This window comes from Lissotriton helveticus, chromosome 10 (genome assembly GCF_964261635.1).
Source record: "Lissotriton helveticus chromosome 10, aLisHel1.1, whole genome shotgun sequence".
Lineage (NCBI taxonomy): Eukaryota > Metazoa > Chordata > Amphibia > Caudata > Salamandridae > Lissotriton > Lissotriton helveticus.
The window spans coordinates 856,992,384-857,013,284 of NC_136071.1; the positions used below are offsets into that span (position 1 = coordinate 856,992,384).

Consider the following 20,901-nt stretch of genomic DNA (forward strand, 5'->3'; position numbering starts at 1 on the left):
AGTGCTATATAAATAGATTATACTACTATACTACAAGGAGTGGTGCAAGCGACACATGGCCACAGCAAGGCAACATTCCCCGTCTTCTCTCCCAAAATTGGTTAACAATTAATCTAGGTGGGGAAAGAAGGGTTCAACAGATTTCATCTGAAAGAATAAAGATCCATGGAAATAAACAGGAGTTTTTATAAGCAATCCATGAGACCATCAAGGAATATGCGAAGTGTGACACAGACACAACCATGTTTGTGCTTTTTGCAACAACAAGGATTGCCAACCCCTGTATAACAATTAGAAAATTACATAAGTACAGCCTATGAGATACTCTTAGTAAATCCTACTTGGCCTAACTTCTAATTGTATTAAATTGGAGAAAAAGCAGCAATGTAGAAAGGAGATTTATTTATGAGGTACGGTGACGGATATAAAAAAACCGAGCACATAAACAAATGGATACCCCTTTAAGACACTTTTTTGGTATCTTTCTACTAGCTGGCGACCTACATGTGGGTCTACATACAGCATTATGTCAGACTAGGCAAAGCAGACTATTTGTAAAAGTGAAAATAAATACCGCAGTAACAAAAAAAATATATTGCTGCTGATCATACCACTACGTCGAAATAGACTCAGAATTTACTTGCATGTAATCAAGCTAATGAATTTGCTCACTGTTGCAGGCACACAAGCACCCAACACATTCTTTTCGATGAGTCAAATAAAACAATACTTGGAGGAAGAAGGGCATTCTCTTCTATTCTTTGACAATCTGTGGGAAGTTTAACAGGAGCATTTTTTTTACAATTTGTATTAGTCCATTGTACAAGGAAGGCGAAAATCAGTGACACTGCACCTAACCTTTTTCTATTACTTAAAGAGCCTTATTCCACATAATTGGCCTTTGATGCCCAGAGATGCAATGCAAGGGCCTAATTATGAACCGATGGGCTTCTGCCCGACAGCATCGTCACAACTCGTTTGCCATCTAATAGACAAGAGGCAGTTTCAGGAATTTCCTGTAATAGGCCTTAACAGTCAGGAAGAACCAACCCCCACCTTTTTGTTACAAACATCTCTTCTGCAGTATAATAAACATTCAATTATTCCAACACCTTGTGCAAGGAATTACGAAGAAGTCTTATTGAAAGGCTGCAGAAATGATAAAACAGCACAACGGCCTTTCTGGTCATGTGGTGCCGTTTTTTGCTTTGGTGAAAAATCCAGTTTAGTCTTTGTGGGAATCAATTGCAAAATATGGTAAATAAGCATATTTCTGAAAAAAGCTTCTGAACACTGAAAACTAATATGCAGACAATTGCGTGCATGCAGAACACCGGGGGGCATGCTCACTGGACACTGACTTACAATTTACTTACCTTTGGTAAAGCACGGTCTGGTGGATACTCTCTCTAACCAGATATTCCACACCTTCAGAATATTCCCCAAACGGCAGACTGGATTCAGACATTGTTGCAGAAGTGCTCATGTACACCGCTTGGTGGCACCATACGAGTCTGCATTGGTCGTATTCCACACCCCATAAGTGACTGAGCATTACCACATATAAGCACACTTCGATGTCAGTATCTTGCTTGGCTCTTTCCTCACCCTCAGACACAGAGCACCAACAACTGGAGGTACCAGTGTGCAGATCCGTTATCTGAGATCTTTTTAGATTGTTCAAAAGAGGCCACTCCACAGAACTGGGAGGTGCCAGGGCGGTAAGAATCTGTGGGTAGATAGTGTCCTCCATATTGTTACCGAAAGTAAATTGTTCTTCTGATGGATACTTCTAACTTTAGATTCCTCACCTTTTGAATAGATACCAAAACTGTACCTCTCAAAGGTGGATTGACTGTGGAGTGGAATCAGACCAAAAAGTCCTACAGTACACAATAGGCAAAATGCCCTTCTCGTCGGACCGGACTGGCAAGGCTTCGCCCTGATTATTATTATTTATTTTTGTAGAGCGCATAGTCACCATAAGGTATCCCAGCGCTAGGCACCCTATCTCTTTGGTTTGGGCTGGTTCAGGACGGTTAAAGAAGGAACGGGGGGGGCAGGGGATAACTGTTTAGAGTAGGCGTGAGTCATTGGGGAAAAAGATGAGTTTTGAGCCGCTTTCTGAAGTGAAGGTACCGTGTTTCAAGTCTCAGGTCGCGGGGGAGCGAGTTCCAAAGGTGTGCAGTTTGGACTGAGAAGCGTCTTCCGCCTGAGCGGCTTTTCTTAAATCTGGGAGTGGTGATGAGGTTTTCTGTGTCCGACCGAAGGGATCTCGTGGGTCTGTAGGGTGTAATCAGTTTACTGAGAGCGGGGGGGCCTTGCTTTTGAAGTAGTTTGTGAGCTAGACACAGGGCCTTAAATTTGACCCGCTCCCTTATGGGAAGCCAGTGGAGGAGTTTGAGGGCAGGTTTGGCGGAGGTTCTAGCAGGGGTGTTTGTGATAATCCGGGCCGCAGTATTCTGGATTCTTTGAAGCTTGGTGAGGGTCGCCTCCGGGGCACCTAGATAAATCACATTACTATAGTCAAGCCTTGAGATTATCAAGCCTTGATGCAGCGTTAACGATGGGCTGGGAAACTTAGAGTACACCTAGATCAACTGTGGAATCAGCTCCTCAGTCTGGGATTGGGAACAAGACAGTCAATCAATCAAGGAATTTGTAGAGCGCGCTACTCACCCGTAAGGGTCTCAAGGCGCTGGGGGGGGGGGGGGGGGGGGGGGGGGGGGGGAGGAGGTCGCTACTGCTCGAACAGCCAGGTCTTGAGTTGTTTCCTGAAGGCGAGATGGTCCTGGGTCAGCCGGAGGTGGGTGGGGAGGGAGTTCCATGTCTTGGCTGCCAGATAGGAGAAGGATCTTCCTCCGGCGGTGGCTTTGCGAATTTGTGGAATGGTGGCGAGGGCGAGGCTGGCGGAGCGGAGCTGACGGGTTGGTGTGTAGAGTGCGAGGTGGTTGTTGAGGTAGCTGGGGCCCGCATCGTGGAGAGCCTTGTGTGCGTGGGTGAGGAGTCGGAATGTGATTCTCTTGCTGACGGGGAGCCAGTGCAGATCTTTCAGATGGGCAGAGATGTGGTTGTGGCGGGGGATGTCCAGGATGAGTCTTGCCGAGGCGTTCTGTATGCGCTGTAGTCTTTTCTGGAGTTTAGCTGTGGTTCCGGCGTAGAGGGTGTTTCCGTATTCCAGGTGGCTGGTGACGAGGGCTTGGGTGACCGTCTTCCTGGTTGCGGTGGGGATCCATCGGAAGATTTTTCGGAGCATGCGCAGGGTTCTGAAGCAGGATGCTGAGACGGCGTTTACTTGCTTGGTCATCGTGAGGGAGGAGTCCAGGATGAAGCCCAGGTTGCGTGCGTGGTCTGTGGGTTTGGGGGCAGTGCCCAAGGCGGGTGGCCACCAGGAGTCCTCCCAGGCAGAGGGGGATGGTCCCAGGATGAGGACTTCCATCTTGTCTGAGTTAAGTTTCAGACGGCTGAGCTTCATCATTCCGCGACGTCTCTCATCCCTTCCTGGAGACAGTGTGGCACCTTGGTGTCCTCTCAACTTCTCTTTGGATAGACAGTGGTGGGAAGGGGTCTAGTCTCGCTTTGCCTTCTTGTGCTTCTACTTCCACTTATCAGACTATTTTGACGACATAGAGGGTCCATTGTGAGATCAAGAGCATGAAAGGGTCCACAACATAGACTTAGAGTGGGAGTGGGACTTGTGTGATTTCTTTTCTTGTAAAGTTTGTTGACATACAGCTTTGCTTTAATGTTTCAGAATGTCTTGAGGTGCAGGATGATACATTCTTTACATGACTTGGAGTCGTGCTCTGAGCCCAAACACGAGAGACACACCACGTGCAGGTCTGACACCAACATCTGTTTACGACAGTCCCCGCATGGTTCGAACCCTGTACTTTTAGGTGTGGACCAAGTTCCCTTACACACTGGAGTTTATTTTGGAAAAGCTTCTCAACCAACGGGGAGCTCCGGATCCACGTTCAAAGGCAAAGAAAGAACAGAAAATACACTCAAGCAGAGAGGGCACTTATATGTGTCTCCACTCTGGCACTTCCGGGACAGAATAGGGCTAACTTAGAGCATCCCAGTGCCACCTCTCAGCGTGCTGGAGCACGGATGTGAAAACTTCCAGATCCAGTCCGGCACCTGGGGAACATTCTAAAGGTGAGGAATCTGCAGTCAAAAGCATCCATCAGAATAGCGTTTTGCTACTAATGTTTACAAACGATAAGGAAACCAAAAGAAAAATATGAAAGTGTCACTGTGGAAAAGAAGATGCTATATGAGAGGATAAGCCTACTCATTTATGAATCCCCCACCACACCCTGTTGGACAAGCATGGGTGAGAAAGAAAGAATAGGGACTTTTCCTACAACTTACCGAAGACTGGCTGCGACGAGGCTGGGGGAGCTACACACAACCCCACCCCCATTATATCCAGGGGCAGAGTGAGGTTAGTTTACTCCCTAGTTTAGCCTAGGCACCTATGGGTGCACAGCATGCCTTTCAGCTTTGTAAGTGGAACTAAGTACAGCTGCCCAGTGAGTGTCCTGCACACCAAGCAATGCTGAGGGAAACGGAGGAATGGGTGAACTGGCACGTGCTGAGGTGCGCTGTTCCTTTTGGGGACCAGGTGCAAGAACGAGCCCACTGAGTAACAGCTCTCCAGTCCTTTTTTGTTGTTGTGTTTTTTGGGCCCCCTCAATCTTGGGCAACATGAAAGGGGCAGACCATACCACCACCGTTCAGCAAACCCTCCTCCTCAGGGAATATATATGAAACAACGGAAGTATTTTTATAGTCCTCCCGATGTCTACAAACAGGACAGAACTAGACAGGCAGGACATACAGGAACTGCTGGTTGTTGAAGGTCTCACAGAGTGGCATAAAGAGGAACTACAGGGTGATGCAGAACTGAAAAAGGGGAGAAGATACACAGGCGGGAAGGGAAGAGAGAGAAAGAGAAAGAGAGAGAAAAAGAGAAAGAGAAAGAGAAAGAGAAAGAAAGAGAGAGAGAAACAAAAGAAAAACTAAGGGGTCGATTAGGATGGCGGACGGATTGGCACCGCCGGCCCGGCGGGGGCAATCCGTCCGCCATCCTCACTCAAATGACCCCCCCGCCACATTAGGATGGCTTGGGGGTCCGCGGCGGACGGGAAGACCGTCCGCCGCTTTTCCGCCGCGGTCGCCTTGCAACCGTGGCGGAAAAGGTCTAATATGGTGGCGGTGTCTATCAGACACCGCCAGCCATATTAGCATGGGCTTTGGGGAATGCCTTTCCGTGGCGGCAATGCCGCCACAGAAAGACATACAGTCTTTGCTTTGGAGGCTTGTTGCGGGACCCCAGGGTGAAGGGGGGTGGGGTGTGCACATGGCCCCCCTGCGTTTCAAAGTACAACATGGCAGGCACCGCGCGGTGCCTGTCATGTTGTGCTTTGAAACGCACAACATGCATTTTTAGCAATGCGGCGGGCGGTGCCTTCAGCACCGCCTGCCGCAATGTTAAAAATGTGGGATGCATCCGCCACTGTGGCGGGTGCATCCTAATTCGACACCCTTGCCACGACATGATGGCGCATCCTAATCGACCCCTAAGTTAGGAAAACAGTTAAAGAGTTTATCTGAACTAATTCTTATACCTTGCACACCTGCCCAAGGCAAGCTGAGAGCTGGGACCAGCTGAATGCAAAGCCGTTCAGGGAACCCCTATAGTGTTTTTTTTGTGCTGGGCTGGGTAGTAGGCCATGCTCTGTAATCTGAGGGTTCGCAGCCCACCAACTGTTGCATGCCACATATGATAACAAGCATTTGCAATGCAATAGGTCTCGCAATTGCGAGATTTTGAGCTATTGCCATTGTAAATGACAATGCCTTTTATTAATGTTTTTAAAAACATGCAATAATAGAAGGCATTGTCATTTACAATACCAATAGGTCAGTTTCTAAAATGCGAGACCTATTGCATTGCAAATGCTTGTTTTCCCAAAGATGCCTCTGACTACCCCAAGAATTGTTAACAATTAAATTGCCACATTTAATTAAAAACAATTCTTTGCAGCACACCCTTGACTCATAATGCCTTGAATCTTCAAACTCCAATAAAGCTCTTCATTTCCAAGCATTTTGTGCAGTAGGAAAAAATCATGTTTGAAAAACTAATGCTTAATTCTATAGGTAGAATGAAGAAACTATAACTTATGGCAATATCAGACAGTTTATGGCACAGTACACAAATGCTATCTAACATTTCCAGTCAGAACCATCAAGAGCACCGGATGACGTGCAAATGTGGGTACTACAACACATTGAACTTACTGTATGAATGACTGCTATATCCTCTGCACAGCTTGTCAGGACACAATGATACCCTCCTGAACTGACAACTGAGCACTCGAGCATCACGCACAAGTGCACAAATGAAGCCTGTGTAGGCGTGGTCACCGACACAGGATACTGAACTGCACCAGTGGCTGCACAGATATCAATTAGACCTTTAGCAAGACACGGAGTAGCCGGGTCATCCACGTGAAGCAGATCGGATAGGAGAGAACAGACTAGATTTGAAAGGGGAGTCCTTTTGATATCTCAGGGATATCCAGTACAGATCAAATCAATCTTTATATCAGCACTACACACATACCAGGCTTCTAACAACCTCTTGTGTCGTTGCCGCCCAAGCAGGCAACAAAAAACCAGGCAAGGCAAAAAGCAGGATTCTGTGGAGTTCTTGGGGCAAAGCAGCTGGTATTTGTACAAGATCATTTAGGTGGCATCAGGCAGGGCCCACCTGACATCGAGCACTGACAAAGCCAAGATACTAGTTGCACTTAAAAAAGTATGCAATAAAGAAACAACATTTCAAAACAAAGATCAAAAGCCTAGATACCACAAGATTGGGGACACCATTAGCAGAGCCTTAGACTAAGCGTGACGTGACGTGTAGTTTTTGCAGCTGGTTGGCACAGCGGGGTCTGGACAGGCATGGTGCCTTGTTTTCTGCTACTTTCAGATAAATCGGGGGCGACTCAAAGAACCCCAGTACAAGGCTGTCTGCACACGGAGCCGCGAGTACCTTTCATTGTGCTCTTGGGTCGACATCCAAACTTCTCTTTTCATCTGACCCTTTCAGCTCTTGATGATGTGGCCAGGACCGCAGACGGCAGACGGCAGTATAAATGTCATGCTAGAATTTTCATCTTCTCCCCGGAAACCGGGAAAGACGCGCCACGCGCGCAGAGGATTAAGTGGGAGAAAAGTGAGCACAAACGTGTGTGGACAGCAGGGGCCTGTTAACATTTATGCCACTGGATGTAACAAATGCAAAAATAACAGTTGATGGACAGAATGTAGACTCGAGTCCAGGAAAGACATGGCTTGGCAGTTCGGGCTGGACTGTTCCCATGAGGCACAGGGTCAAGGCTGATTTGCATATGACCATGTCTGAACTGGGGTGGTGTGGAGTGCAAAAAAACGATGGGATTTAGGCCCAGATCTCTGTACTGGGGTGAATGTATGACATTGTTCTGCATTCTGTCCATCAACTGTTGTTTTTGCATTTGTCACCCCGAGTGGGATAGGTATGCTCAGACGTGAGTCCCATGCTCTCCACACGACTGGAGTCAAGCTATCCTGGCTGAAGACGGCTGATAGCCAGAAACCGGTCCTAGGATGCTTGATTCCGGTCCAGGAAAGACATGGTTTGGCAGTTCGGGCAGGACTCTTCCCATGAGGCACAGGGTCAAGGCTGATTTGCATATGACCATGTCTGAACTGGGGTGGTGTGGTGTGGAGTGCAAAAAAACGATGGATTTAGGCCCAGATCTCTGTACTGGGGTGAATGTATGACATTGTTCTGCATTCTGTCCATCAACTGTTGTTTTTGCATTTGTCACCCCGAGTGGGATGGGTATGCTCAGACGTGAGTCCCATGCTCTCCACACCACTGGAGTCAAGCTATCCTGGCTGAAGACGGCTGATAGCCAGAAACCGGTCCTAGGATGCTTGATTCCGGTCCAGGAAAGACATGGTTTGGCAGTTCGGGCTGGACTGTTCCCATGAGGCACAGGGTCAAGGCTGATTTGCATATGACCATGTCTGAACTGGGGTGGTGTGCAAAAAAGCGATGGATTTAGGCCCAGATCTCTGTACTGGGGTGAATGTATGACATTGTTCTGCATTCTGTCCATCAACTGTTGTTTTTGCACTGGATGTAACAAGGCGGAAGAGACGCAGTGCGCTTTTCAGCTTCTCCAGAAACCGGGCATGCTGAGGAATAAATGGGAGAAAAGCAAGCACGAGCGTGGGTGGACAGCAGGGGACTGTTAACATTTATGTCATTGGATGTGAAAAGGTGGAAGAGACACCGTGCACAAGAGATGCTGTGCGCAAGCTCAATCTCCAGTCCGGGCAGGCGAGGAAAACGGGAGACAGGGAGGGAACAAACATGCCTCCCTTGCAATGAAAAGCAAGCATTTGTGATGCGCGCCAATCAAAAGCATGGGTGGAGCTTCCAAAGCAAAGCTGACGACAATAGATCTCGCAAGCGAGCAGCGCATATGCTGCGATGCTAGGCGAGACCTAAAAAGAAAATCAATGGGAATAAAATTAAAGAAAAATTTTCGTTAGCTTTGGTTATAGCACCTTAACATTTGTTTAACAAAACCTTAGATACTCACTTAAAAACCACAGTTAAAGTGGAGTTATGATTACAAATTTAAAACCAAAAATCACTGAAAGTTTCGATTTACAATTACCCCAATCAAAAACTTGCACAACAGCCATGCAAGCCATCGGAAAACACCAATAGCGCTGGAGTGGGACGCTATGCCAGAGGCCATGAAAACAATGGATAATGACCTGTATGAGTTGTGCAGCTGAATGAGTGAAGCGATACCCATACCTTGTAAACGGTGCATAAATAGAGATCTGATATGCAAATCCAAGACCATGTTATGAGCCTATGCAACTTGACCCAAGATACACATGTGGAAGAAGTACGCTTGAGACCGGGGGGATTCGGGAGGTGGGAGTTGGGGACAAGTTTGTTATAATAATGTATTAACATGGGATAAACAGCCGTGATGAAGCTATTGTCGAGGAGCCTATGGACTCTTATAGTATTATCAGGATGCAGAATTTATATTGCCATTGCAAAAAGTATATGCAATAGACATGTGTATGCTCATTGTGGAAAGATCGGCTGTCCAACGATGTCACGAGACTGTATGATATATACAAATTGAAAATCAATAAAAATATGTTAAAGGACCTCATACTATTTAGAATAGTAAGAATCAAACACTAGTACGCACTATGTAATTAAATAGCACACACTTAAACCCCCCAAAAATACTACATTCATAGTCACCTTTTGCATAGTTTTAAGAGTTTTATATGTAAACTCATCTTTAAGAGATTATTTACAACATTTATAATTGCATTTTTCATATTAAGAGTGATGTCATGAGCATTGCATCTGGTGTGTGTTATGATTTATATGGCTGTTGTGTGCGCTATAGATAGTGTCCTACCGGTAACTTGCAATCATACTTTATTTTTTAGATTTCATTTGTAACCATAAGAACCCTTAAACTGTGTTTTTTTAAATTGAAAATATATTTATATAGAACATTTACCTCAAATCCTCCTATCAAACAATAAGTAACGAGGCTCAGCATTTTACTTTGAGGAGTCTGTGATCAACAATGATTTACTACAATTGCTTACGTTTTCGGATTCCTAGTTATATTAGAACCTGGTGTTTGCCTACTTATTGTTCCGTAGATAATTCTAGCAGGTTACCCTTTGGTCTGAGTTAGGTATCCAATTTGTGTTCACCCTATGTTATCCACTGTCAACTTACACAATAACATCTAACCAAGAAGTGTTGCACAAGGTATAGCGGTTGAAATGAAGGCAAGAAGCAGAAATATAGATCAATAAACATGTTGCTAGAGTGAAATGAGTGCAATTCTTAGGGTGCAAAAAACAGGTAAGAACAGTACATGTGGTACTCAATATAAATGATCCATTTTAGGTAGTGATGATTAGTGTACTTTATAATGATACTTATCCTACATCACAAGGCAGGTAAAGTTGAGTGCACAGTTTTGAAAGTCTAGAGAAGCTGATAACAATTTGCCTATTTACTTTTGTTCTTGAACACCAAGAAGTAGAGTAAGATATTTAGAAGAAATGATCAAATATTAAGGAGTGTGCGTTAGGTCTTTGACAAAAGCTTTTAACCACTAACAGTATCTCAACGTAGTCTTGGTTCAAGGTGGTACAATCAAGGCTTACCCCCAGAAACAGGAGCATCCATAAACACAGCTCCCGCTTTCTCCGATGCTCTTGCCAGTTCTTTAGAAATTGCAGGATCAATTGTGCTAGAGTCTATCAACAGCGAACCTTTTTTCACTTTTCTAAAAAAAAAAAAAAAAAAATGTATAGGATTTATTTTTGGGCCAGCCATATAACACTGTGGTTAATCTATTACCATACAACCCCATCTAAATAATACATGCATGTTTTTAAATGTCTCCTTTGCTAGTTTCTTACCTGTATACCCCATATTTAGAGCGTACATGTGTCTCCTGTAGTGTCTAGTTGTATGTTCTAGTTATATTGTTTCCCTTAAGAAAAGTTATTGAAAACCCAAAGAAGTCGAGTGCTTTGTTTTTTTACACTGTCATTATAACATCCAAAAATGAACATGAACACAACCCCATCATCATCGTACTAAAGAGACATTTTAGCTTTCAATGTGCTGCTCACCTGGAGGCACCATTCTAAAGTCAATCTTTGTCTCTTGAGGTCCCTAGACAGTCGACGTCACCCACTGACCTACCCTCTGGGAACATTAATTACATGTGACTTGGCAGCAGCTAAACAAGTTGTCATCTTACATTAGAAGACCGCTCCATCAATCATGGTCAAGTACTAGTTGGCAAAAAGATGGTACCGAATGACAATGGAAAGGATCACCTGAACACTTGGACTTAACACCACAATATTTCCCTGCAGGGTGGTATACCTGGATTACACATTGCTTAAAGAGAAGTACAGAAATGTCTTAGCTCTGTACATCCTGATTACCCCCTAGAGACTTCATGTAATTTATTTGAAGGAATTAAGTGCCTTCTCATAAAAAGTAACTACCAAAAACACATTTTCTGCACATTGTGTAGACTGGCACAACCGAAAAAGCTTGTCATATTATGCTGTTAGTGAACTATAAATACTGAGTGCCAATTATGTCAACTCCAATTATATATGGAAATAACACATCATAACTAATATGTCTAACTGATCAATGAATTAGCTAGTTGTGGTTTTAGCACTGTTAAACAATGAATCCTTAACTGAAAGTCTCTGCCAGACATGGAATAGTAAACAAATTACTTTTTTTTTAAAATGCGAAAGTCGGTAATTGTGCTGCTCGGAGGACAGCCATGTTACCCTAATACAGCAAAATTACACATATTCTACCTTAGCATTACACATTTTAATTTCCTTGGGGTGACCTCACCACAAATATGTTTTTTTAGGTCTCGCGACCTATCGATGCGCGCAAGCGCATCGAGCGGAGCGAGAATTCAAGTGGCGAAAATCCTCGTGAAACCACCAGCTTTTTGCTGGCGGTTTTCATGAAGTTCACGTGAACCACGTGATCAAACATCGTATCGTATCGTATCGTATCGTAAGGGATGCTTATAAAGCGCACTGACACCATGGGTTTCCTGGCGCTGGTTGGAAGTAGAGGAGGCAGAGAAATTAACCAGATTGGGGAAAAAGCCAAGTTTTTAAAGATTTACGAAAAAGTGTCAAAGAGTTAGAAATTTTAAGGGAAAGGGGGAAAGAGTTCCAAAGCTTGGGGGCCAGGTATGCAAATCTCCGGCCCCCGGATCTGCAGAGCTTATAAGAGGGAACAGTCAGGAAGTGAAGATGGGAAGATCTCAAATTGCGGGACGGGCAATAGGGTCGGATGAGAGATTTTACAAAGGTGGGACAGAGACCAGCCAAAGATTTGAAAGTGAGGCAGCCGATCTTGAAGGCTGCCCTAGAAGCAACAGGGAGCCAGTGGAGTTTGACGAGAAGGGGCTTGGCAGATTGCCACTTGGGGATCCCTAAGGCCAGTCTCGCCGCCTGATTTTGGACCACCTGTAGTCTGCCCACCGATGTTTTAGGCAGACCATGGTAGATCGAGTTGGAAAAATCCAGGCGGGAGAGGACGAGGGCCATAATGACCTGCAGGAGGGCATCGGGTGTCAAAAGATATGCCACTTTCCTGATCCTGCGCAGTTGGTAGATGCAGGACGAGACCACGGTCGCCACCTGCGGCCCTAGGGATAGAGCGGAGTCGATAGTGACCCCCAGGCTCTTCACCGAAGCCACAGGGGTGGGAGAAGGGCCCAATTCCACCGGCCAGAATTGGGGCCCCCAGAAAGTGGAGCTCCTACCAGGAAGGAGGAGCTCCGTCTTACCGGGGTTCAACTTTAGCTGGTTATGGCCCATCCACTGGAGAATATGGGACATAGCTGACTGAAAGTTGGGAATAGCAGAGGGGGAATTAAGAGGGAAGATAAGCTGCAGGTCGTCCGCGTAATTAAACACGGTGACGTCCCACAGCCTTAGAGAGAGAAGAAGGGGGCGAAGATAAAGATTGAAAAGAAGAGGAGACAGAGAAGAACCCTGGGGGACCCCACAGAGCAAATGCTCTCTAGGAGCCCTGAAAGCACCCAGGCTTAGGGTCTGAGACCTGCCCGTCAGGAAGGATCTGACCCAGGCCAGAGCCAGGCCCTGGATGCCAGCCTGCTCGACACGGCGGAGAAGGATGTTGTGATCCACCGTGTCGAAAGCGGCTGACAGATCTAACAATACCAGGGCCTGGGGGGTGCCCCTGTCAACACCGTCCCTCAGGGCATCCAGCGTATCAGCCTCCCTCCCTCCTAATTGCATTTGCCGCAGAGCACATCAAAGGGCTTCGGCCAGCGTGCGCTCTGCGGCTTCTCGGCTTCTCCTCCCCTAATTATTCTTGGATGGCCGCCGCACACAGCCTTCCTTGCATTTCTCCTCCCCCTCCCCAGCCAGCTTACCCCAGGCTGTGTTCCCTCCCCTGCTACCCCATCCTCACTCACCCCTCGCACCCCCTCCTCCTTCAGGCCCCCACCATTTGCTTTTGCTTGTTTACTGTGTAATACAATTGCTCCCTACCTCATCTCCCTCTCTCTCCTCGCCCACTCACTCCGCCCTCACCGTCTCCCGCCCTCACCGTCTCCTTTTTGAAGACCGCTCGTCTTTCATTTTATTTATTTATTTTATTGCAGTAATACAATTGCTCCCTACCTCATCTCCCTCTCTCTCTCCTCGCCCACTCACTCCGCCCTCACCGTCTCCCGCCCTCACCGTCTCCTTTTTGAAGACCGCTCGTCTTTCATTTTATTTATTTATTTTATTGCGGTAATACAATTGCTCCCTACCTCATCTCCCTCTCTCTCCTCGCCCACTCACTCCGCCCTCACCGTCTCCCGCCCTCACCGTCTCCTTTTTGAAGACCGCTCGTCTTTCATTTTATTTATTTATTTTATTGCGGAAAGCATTGCGTGGTGATCTCTTGAGGGGACTTTAGCTTTTTATAATGAAAAGCGTCAAATCCAACACCAGTTGCCACCAGCTCGACTATCCAGTTATTCCCGCCATTATTACAGCCACAGTCACAAAAGCCAGCCCCCTGGCCACTACACTTTGTTTCCGTGCCCGTGTGAGCGTCGCTGGTGCTAGGGCCTGTAGGTGCCGAGACAGGAGCCCCAGCTCCGCCATGACCCAGATCCCATGACCCTGTGGGGGAATGTACCGCTTGCGCTGAAGGCACGGCTCGGCTGGCCAGAGCTTCCTCCTGGGGAGCAGCGCTTTCAGCTGCACTCTCAAACTTTGTTTGCTAACCACGACTAGCGCTTAACAGCCCGGGTTCCCCTGAGCACATGACTGCAGAGGATATGTGCCGGGGGAGACAGAGGGACAGTGGGGCATGTACAAAGACAGCAACACTTGTGCACATACACACAGTCACTCACACACACACAATCCCTCACATACACACACTCAACAAACACACTCACGCACATACACACCCCTAGCCCCACCCGCAGTGTTCAAATGTAACAATAAAATGAAAGGGGAATTTCAAGAATCCTTGACTTCCCCTACCCACTTGTGATGTTTACAGAGGGATTCACTCATTCACCCCCCACCCCAGAAAGGCACAGAAGAAACACACCAAAGACGCAACAGCCCAGCGAGAGATGAGGTTACACCACATTGCGAGCGGTAGGTAAGTCAGTGCCGACCCTTCCACAGACCACACGCACCAATGACATTCTTTCTAGGGCAGACGTGAGGGTCTGCTTGAGGAGGGGGAGGCTGTAAACTTTATCTTCTGCACTTATGTTTTTAGCGTGGCGCTAGTAATCTCTGCATCACCCGAATCTCGAGAGCACGAGATAGGAAAGTGGGCAGATAAACACATTTTCAACAAGCATTGGCATTGCCAATAGGTCTCGCTTGTGGGACCTTATAAGTATTTAGTTTTGCAGCACAATATCCTTGGTGCAACAAGGATATTGTGCTGCAAAACTAAATACTTCTAAGGTCCCACAAGCGAGACCTATTGGCAATGCCAATGCTTGTTTACAAGTTACATTCTCAAATAAAAATAGTTCTTCTGTGACAAAATGAAAAACACAAATTATATAATTTCATTAAACTCTCATCTGACCGACAAAATTTGGATTAACATTGGTCATAGTGCAGGTATATGTATAAGAACGATTCTTTAGTGTGTTATATATATGACCTGTGACAGGCTACGGCCAAAACGTGTGCCAGCTGTTAATAAACGGATCTTTCCATCTTTCAGGAGCGTCTGTGCTTATCTTTTTTGGTGAAGATATATATAATGTTTATATACATATATATATACACATATATACACACACATACACGTATACTAAAATGGCCTTTTTGCAATATGGATTCCTCAAAATTCAACATGCTATCCTCAGGGACTGGCTCTTTAGGCACCTTTTAACATAAAAACTATTTAGGAGTATGGCCTAAAAACATTTACATGAATTTTTCTATTTAAAAAAGAAAAACATGGCAGAAGTCATTGCCTTTCTTCATGCTACCCTAAACATGAATAATCATGCTGAAATATTATTGAAGACCTTTGCAAAAAGGGCAAGAAGGACAAAAAAATTTGAAACGGGATCAATCCAAAATGGTACACTCTAAATTGGTTAACAATATGCCTTGACCTATTTATTTTTGGAAGCATTCCAAGGTAAAGCTATGACTCCAGACCACTCCTAGGTACTCCTTAGCAGTATGTCATAGTCCACTGTGTGCGTCACAGGTTAGCGAAGTGCGTGAGAATGAAGAATTAAATGTTGTTTCTGTCCAAGGACAAAATACATTCTTCTTTACCAGTCTAGTGTCAGTGCTCATTGAAGGCCGTACCCCCAGATTGGTGAGAAAAGATTTAGTTTGATGTACTCTTGTATCGGTCTGTCTTGTATTCTCCATTTCCATGCTAGTACTAGGGAACGGTTGGTTGGTCAACTGATGTTTCTATAGCTGAAGCCTTATGATGGCATCTTTCAAGGGGCCTGGTACGATCAAGCAGAAAGGATTCAGTCACTGTGTTTGCAAGATCTGCTTCAAGAGAAGGGAAGTACTGATACACACACGCTGCCGTAAAGGGTTTCACAGTATGTTTTTAAGACTCATTTGTAAAGTGCTAAAGATCCACAAGAGGACATGCCAGAACTTTCACATAACAGAAAGACAGGCAATATAAAAAAGCAGAAGACCCATTTTCACCAATAAAAGCAAAGACTACACGCTATTAACTTCCCAAAGTAAGACTAGATTACAGTTACAGAACAGATATAGTTTCACTATTTTCTAGAATCCAAGTAGACTTGCAATGACTATTGGTATCGCTTTAAAAGTGGTCTCTCTGAACATCAAAGGGCTGAACAACCCAGCGCAACGCAAAGCTATCCTCTCTTATCTCAGACACACAGTGGCAGACATTTGCCTCCTACAGGGGACCCATCTCCTGGTCGGGGATTCCAAGCACTCAAATCCAGATCCTTTCCGCAGCAGCTACTCTCCTCAAAGGGGCGTAAGGCAGGAGGGGGTGGCGATCTTATTCTCATGTACATTCAGAGGCTCTATAGGCACCAAATTAGTGGAACTTAAAGGCCACCTCCTGGTATATCAAATACAGCTAGGCTCACAGACGCTAACACTGGGCACCCTATACGCGCCAAACAATGGTCAGGAGCGTTTTATCCAGGAGTCCCTAGCAGAGACACTTACATCGCAGGACCGCTTGATCCTGATATGGGGTGACTTCAACATAGTTCTGGATAAGAACATAGACCGCTCCGTATATAGGGAAGGGGGTCCTGGGTCTTTGTCGGGAGAAGGCCTCGCTTGGCTGAAGGAGGCCAGACCTATAGACTTGTGGAGAGCCTTTCACCCCGGCATTCGGGATTTCACATTTTATTCACATGCTCACAAGTCTTATGTCCGGTTAGACTATTTTCTGGGTTCCCAAGACTTACACCGATTTCTCTGCTTGGTCGAGATTGAGCCAAGGGCGCTCTCTGATCACTCAGCGCTGGTCCTTGAAAAACACTTTCCCCAACAACAGCATGTACGACGACATTGGCAGCTCAGAGAGACCCTGCTGCAAAAACCATAAGTACTGGGGAGGCCTAAGAAGGCTATCAGTGACTACCTGGAAACCAACAACAATGAGGAGGTGCCGCTCCTTGTTGTCTGGGACACATTAAAGGCAGTGGTCAGAGGGGAACTGATATCCCTTTCACCCACTGAAAATAGACAGAGGAAGCTTAAAAGGGCTGAACTACAGGAAAGGGTTCGGGAGCTAGAAGGTATTCACCACCGAACCAGCGCTCCAGGGTCTGGCGCCAGCTGGAGGCCGCACGGAAACAAATGGCCGGCCTGGACCTTGACAGGGCGGAATTCGCTGTTAGGCCTCAAGCACTCTTTCTACCTAAATAGAAACAAGAGCGGCAGACTCTTGGCCGCGAAGCTCAGAACCAAATGACAAACTAATACAGTCCATTCCCTCCTGACAAGAGAATGGGGAGGAACTAGTGAGCAACACCTCTATGGCGGCCCGGTTCAGGGACTTTTAGGCGATTCTCTACTCGGAACAATCTGCCGCCCTGAGGACATAGTTGGCTATCTCCACAGCTCCCCCGTGATCAAATTGACTGACTCCCAGGCGTCATCTTTGGATGAACCCCTTTGGTTGGAGGTCATCTCGGCTATCTCAAGGCAGAAGCCGCTGGGGTCTCCAGGCCCGGATGGCTATTCCTCCGGGATGTACAGGGCATTTTGTTCAGAGCTGGCCCAATGCTCACCAGGCTCTTTAACGCCATTGTGGACTCAGGCTCCCTCCCGGGCTCCATGCTTGAAGCAACCATCACAGTTATCCCCAAACCTGAAATAGACAAACGGTCCTGTGTCAACTATCGTCCAATATCGCCAATAAACGCAGATTCGAAGCTCTTTACTGGCATCCGAGTGGAGCACCTCAACCCCTTGATGCAGGGTCTTATTCACCCCAACCTAGCAGGATTTATTCCGCAGAGGCACTGTACGGACAATACTAAAAGGCTTAAGCATATTATAGATAAGGCGCATCGTAGGCAAGGTTCCAGCATGCTACTCTCAGTGGATGCAGAGAAGGCCTTTGATCGGGTCCATTGGCCATTCCTCAGGGCGACAATGGAGCATTTCGGATTTGGGGAGAGATTGCGGTCTTGGGTCTTCAGCGGATACCGGGCCCCGCTGGGTTCGGTGAGGGTTAACGGGGTGGGCTCAGAGAACTTCCCCATGGGCTTCGGTAACCGCGAAAGCTATATTAGATATGGCTCAGTATTATCAGAATCAGGTGACAACTAAGCAAGAACGAAAAGAAGGAAAACTAAAAGAATTAAAAACTAAGGTAATGATGGTCCAGGCCTATGGAGCCCAAGGTCGAGGTAGTGATCAAAACTATGGTCAGAATTTTAGACAATCACCTCCAGTAGGGCCACCTCGTAGACAGACTCCATTAGGGCTGGATCAATGCGCTTATTGTAAAGAAAAGGGACATTGGCGTACTGAATGCCCTGTTTTAGCAGCTGGTGGGAGAGGAAGGGGACTAGGGAACGGTGGCCGGGGGATTTCAGCTCCCCGACAGCAGCTACAACAAGCTCAAGCCCACAGAAAAATTGGTCAGAAAATTATTTTGAACAACAAAATAATTAATATTCTAGAGAAGATTGGGAATTAGAGGAACTGTGGGAACGCACTTTGCCTAGGACAAGGAGGAACAGTTGAGATACCTGTAGACCAGTCAGGACCCTATATAACAGCCACCATACTTGGGCAGGATCAGACATTTTTAGTGGATACAGGGGCGACACGCAGTGCAATAACTCAAAAACTGGTCCCTGGGACACCCTTGTCTGGCCAAGTAATCACATCGATAGGGTTTGATGTAACACCAACTCCTAGCCCTGTGTCCCAAAGACTACCTTTACAGGTTGAGAATTTCATCACGTTAGCCCCCTTTTTACTTCCCCCACAAGCTCCTGATAATTTGATGGTACTTGATCTTTTGAAATATTTTCATGCTACTATACATTGTTCCCCATCTGGAGTACGTGTCATTTTTGGGAAAAAGACATTGCCTAAAGAATATAATTTTTCTTTATATCCGGATCTTGATTCTGTTTCCCCATGTGTTTGGGCTACTACTGACACTGATGTAGGAAGAATGAACATTTCCCCAGTACACATACAGGTTAGGGAGGGTGCTTCCTTACTGCGGGTCCCTCAATATAAAATATCGAAAGAAGGTGAGGATGCACCAATATTTATCAATGACGACATGATACGTACAGGAGTCATTGAGGAGGTTTCCTCTAAAGTATGTAACAGCCCATTTCTTCCTATCTTTAAAAGGGGCGATGGAACACCGGACAAGGTTTACTGATTTGTGATTGACTGAAGAGAAATAAACAAAATAGTGGCTCCTCAGTATCCTATTGTCTCTGATATTACGATCCTGTTGACATTAATCGCACCTACAGCCACTGTATTTTCGTTTATCGATCTCAAGAATGTTTTTTCTCTATTCCTATACATAAGAATAGTAGATATTTCTTTGGATTTTCATTACGGGGCCGCTCATTTAGATTTTGTAGGGCTCCACAAGGCTATAAGGAAAGTCCTAGCATTTACAGTCAGGCACTTAAACGACAGTTGGATGAACTTCTTTTGCAACCTGGAATTACACTTGTGCAATATGTCGATGACATTTTGCTAGCAGCAGACACAGTTAAGCACTGTAAAGAGTCCACTCTCTTCCTATTACATCATCTTGCTGTTAAGGGACATAAGGTCTCTAAGAAGTTGCGTTATTGTCACTCTGAGGTCACCTATTTGGGTCATATCTTGTCTAAGGAAGGTCACACTTTCACCAAGGACAGGATTCAAACTATCCTAAATATTCCTATTCCAAGTACTCAAAAAGAAGTCAGTGCACTTATCGGTAATACTTTCTATTGCAGACAGTGGATCCCCAACTTTTCACTTATCAAACCTTTTTTGTCCCTTGTTACTACAGACACTCCCTTTCCTCTACCATGGTCACCTGAATGTCAAAATGCACATCAGCAGCTTCATACATCCCTTTGTTCTGCTCCAGTGTTAGGCACTCCAGACTACATCAAGCCTTTCATATTATATGTACACGAGAAGGAAGGATGTGCATTATTGGTTTTGACACAGCCACATGGCAGTAAACATCGTCGATGTGCTTATTTTTCATCTGTATTGGATCCAGTGGCCATAGGACTTCCGGGCTGTCTTAGGGCGGTTGCTGCCACAGCCATTTCTATACGACAATCTGAAGGGATAGCGTTGAGTAACAAGCTTATGGTTATAGTACCACATTCCGTAGATGCACTCCTTAATCAGACCAAGACACAACAATTAACTAGCGCTAGACTCACAGTATACGAACTTACGCTCTTGGCACCCCATATCACACTCAAGAGATGTTTGACACTAAACCCAGCCACATTGTTACCTTTACCAGCTGAACAATCACATGATTTGCATGATTGTATTTTCTTGAGGGAAGAACAAATCAAGGGAAGAATAGATCTTAAAGATACACCTTTGTTAGATCCTGAGGGAGAATTATGGGTGGATGGTTCTTGCTTGGGATTACCCAATGGCACCACCTCTGCATCCCATGCTATAACCACATTACAAACAGTGGTAGAAACAGCAAGTATTCCACAAAACTCTGCCCAAGCTGCTGAACTCATCGCACTTTTGAGGGCCTGTAAACTTAGTGAAGGCTTATCAGTAAACATTTACACGGATAGTCCGTATGCATTTGGTGTGGCCCACAATTTTGGCAAGCTTTGGAAGGAATGGGGATTCCTAACCTCCCATGGTTCTAAAACACAGCACGTTGAAGAGGTAAATAGTCTTCTCATTGCCTTGACATTGCCAAGAAGTGTACCCATTATCAAATGTAGTGCCCACAAGAAAATTAAGGACAAAGTGGGACAAGGAAATGCCTTTGTGGATGAAGTTGCAAGAAATACTGCAAGTACGCGCACGAGTAGGATGTATGTACTACAATCCCATGCTGAAAGGTGGAAAATATGTATACAGGGATCAAGGAAATACAGCAGTTAGTTACTGAACAAGAAAAGGCAGAATGGTAAAAGGAAGGAGAGTTAGATGAGGGATGTTGGCGGTCCAGAGATATGCTGAAATGGAAGTTGCCCTATGCCTATT

General features: G+C 45.8%; 1 protein-coding gene across 1 annotated transcript in view; it reads right to left on the bottom strand.

The window, feature by feature from the left end:
- The window catches only part of HIBADH (3-hydroxyisobutyrate dehydrogenase), a 523,510-nt gene that overhangs the window by 335,902 nt on the left and 166,707 nt on the right, over positions 1-20,901 (bottom strand). The window contains exon 4 of the mRNA XM_078663482.1: positions 10,297-10,418. Coding sequence (XP_078519608.1) covers positions 10,297-10,418 — 122 coding nt within the window. The remainder of the gene's footprint in view (positions 1-10,296; positions 10,419-20,901) is intronic.